We start from the raw sequence: 915 nt of genomic DNA, 5'->3' as shown, positions 1-915 counted from the left end.
GTAGTACAGCATGTTGGAAGGAAAAAAAGTAACGCTTTATACTTTACACTTAAATAGAGCCTGTATACTTTATATCGTTAACACTTATATTTTGAATTTGCAGCAAATGCAAAAATTTCCTACTCTACAGTAAGAACAACAAAAGTACAATAGTACATAAAAAATTTAAAGTAAAAAACAGTAACTTTTTAAATGTCAATTTATAATTTTTTAATAAATTTTCATAAGATTTCAATGTATGTATAATACATATCAAGTCATATTATACAATAAAGCATTAATAGTCATTTGTAAAAGTCACCATACACATTTACCTTAAGAAAATTTCCTTAATTATGCAAAAGTAAAATATTAAGAATAAAGATGCAGCAAGCATTTAACAGCGCTTAGATAAAATGTAATTTTTTTGTTGGCTCTAATTGTTAGAGTCAGACTAGCGACAGTAATCTGACGTTCAGGTATGAATAGACCAGACGTTCGTTCGTCCGGCCAATAAGTAAGTGGACTGTATAATAAAGAGTGGATTTGGTGTATCTTCCACGGCGTGGGCAGCGATCGGGGTCCAAAAACTCTCGTCGATGGCGATCTCCTTCGCGGACGTCTTCCGGTTCCCTAGCTCCGCTAACTCTGTACGTTGCGACTGCACGCTCGAAGTGTACGAATACCCGAGCTACTACCGTTGTTCCTAACGGTAAGTCGAATGCCCTTCAATAAGGTACCCACGAGTCTCTCGCTCGATCGTCCTTCCTTGCACTTCGACTCGGTTCGTCCACACTTCCCAATTCGACTCTTCGGAATACGGCAATACTGCAACCAGTACTGCAAACCACGTATTCTAAAGCCGACTTCTCGCAACCAACGCGTCCTCCTGTACAACTATTCGTACCACTGACGCATACACACACAGACGTATCT

At 38.6% G+C, this 915-nt stretch overlaps 1 protein-coding gene across 1 annotated transcript; it reads right to left on the bottom strand.

The window, feature by feature from the left end:
• Positions 1–428: 428 nt before the first annotated feature.
• Positions 429–868, bottom strand: Tsp_14823 (conserved hypothetical protein; the record flags this gene model as incomplete). Its single annotated transcript, XM_003366930.1, is given in 2 exon segments — positions 429–705; positions 724–868. Coding segments are annotated over 2 exon segments (422 nt in total), but the record flags the coding sequence as incomplete, so codon positions are not given.
• Positions 869–915: the final 47 nt, after the last annotated feature.

Source organism: Trichinella spiralis (assembly GCF_000181795.1).
Source record: "Trichinella spiralis strain ISS 195 chromosome Unknown Scfld5157, whole genome shotgun sequence".
NCBI classification, from domain to species: Eukaryota; Metazoa; Nematoda; class Enoplea; order Trichinellida; family Trichinellidae; genus Trichinella; species Trichinella spiralis.
Note: the sequence above shows the minus strand (reverse complement) of the source record. Positions and strands in the feature narration are given on the sequence as shown.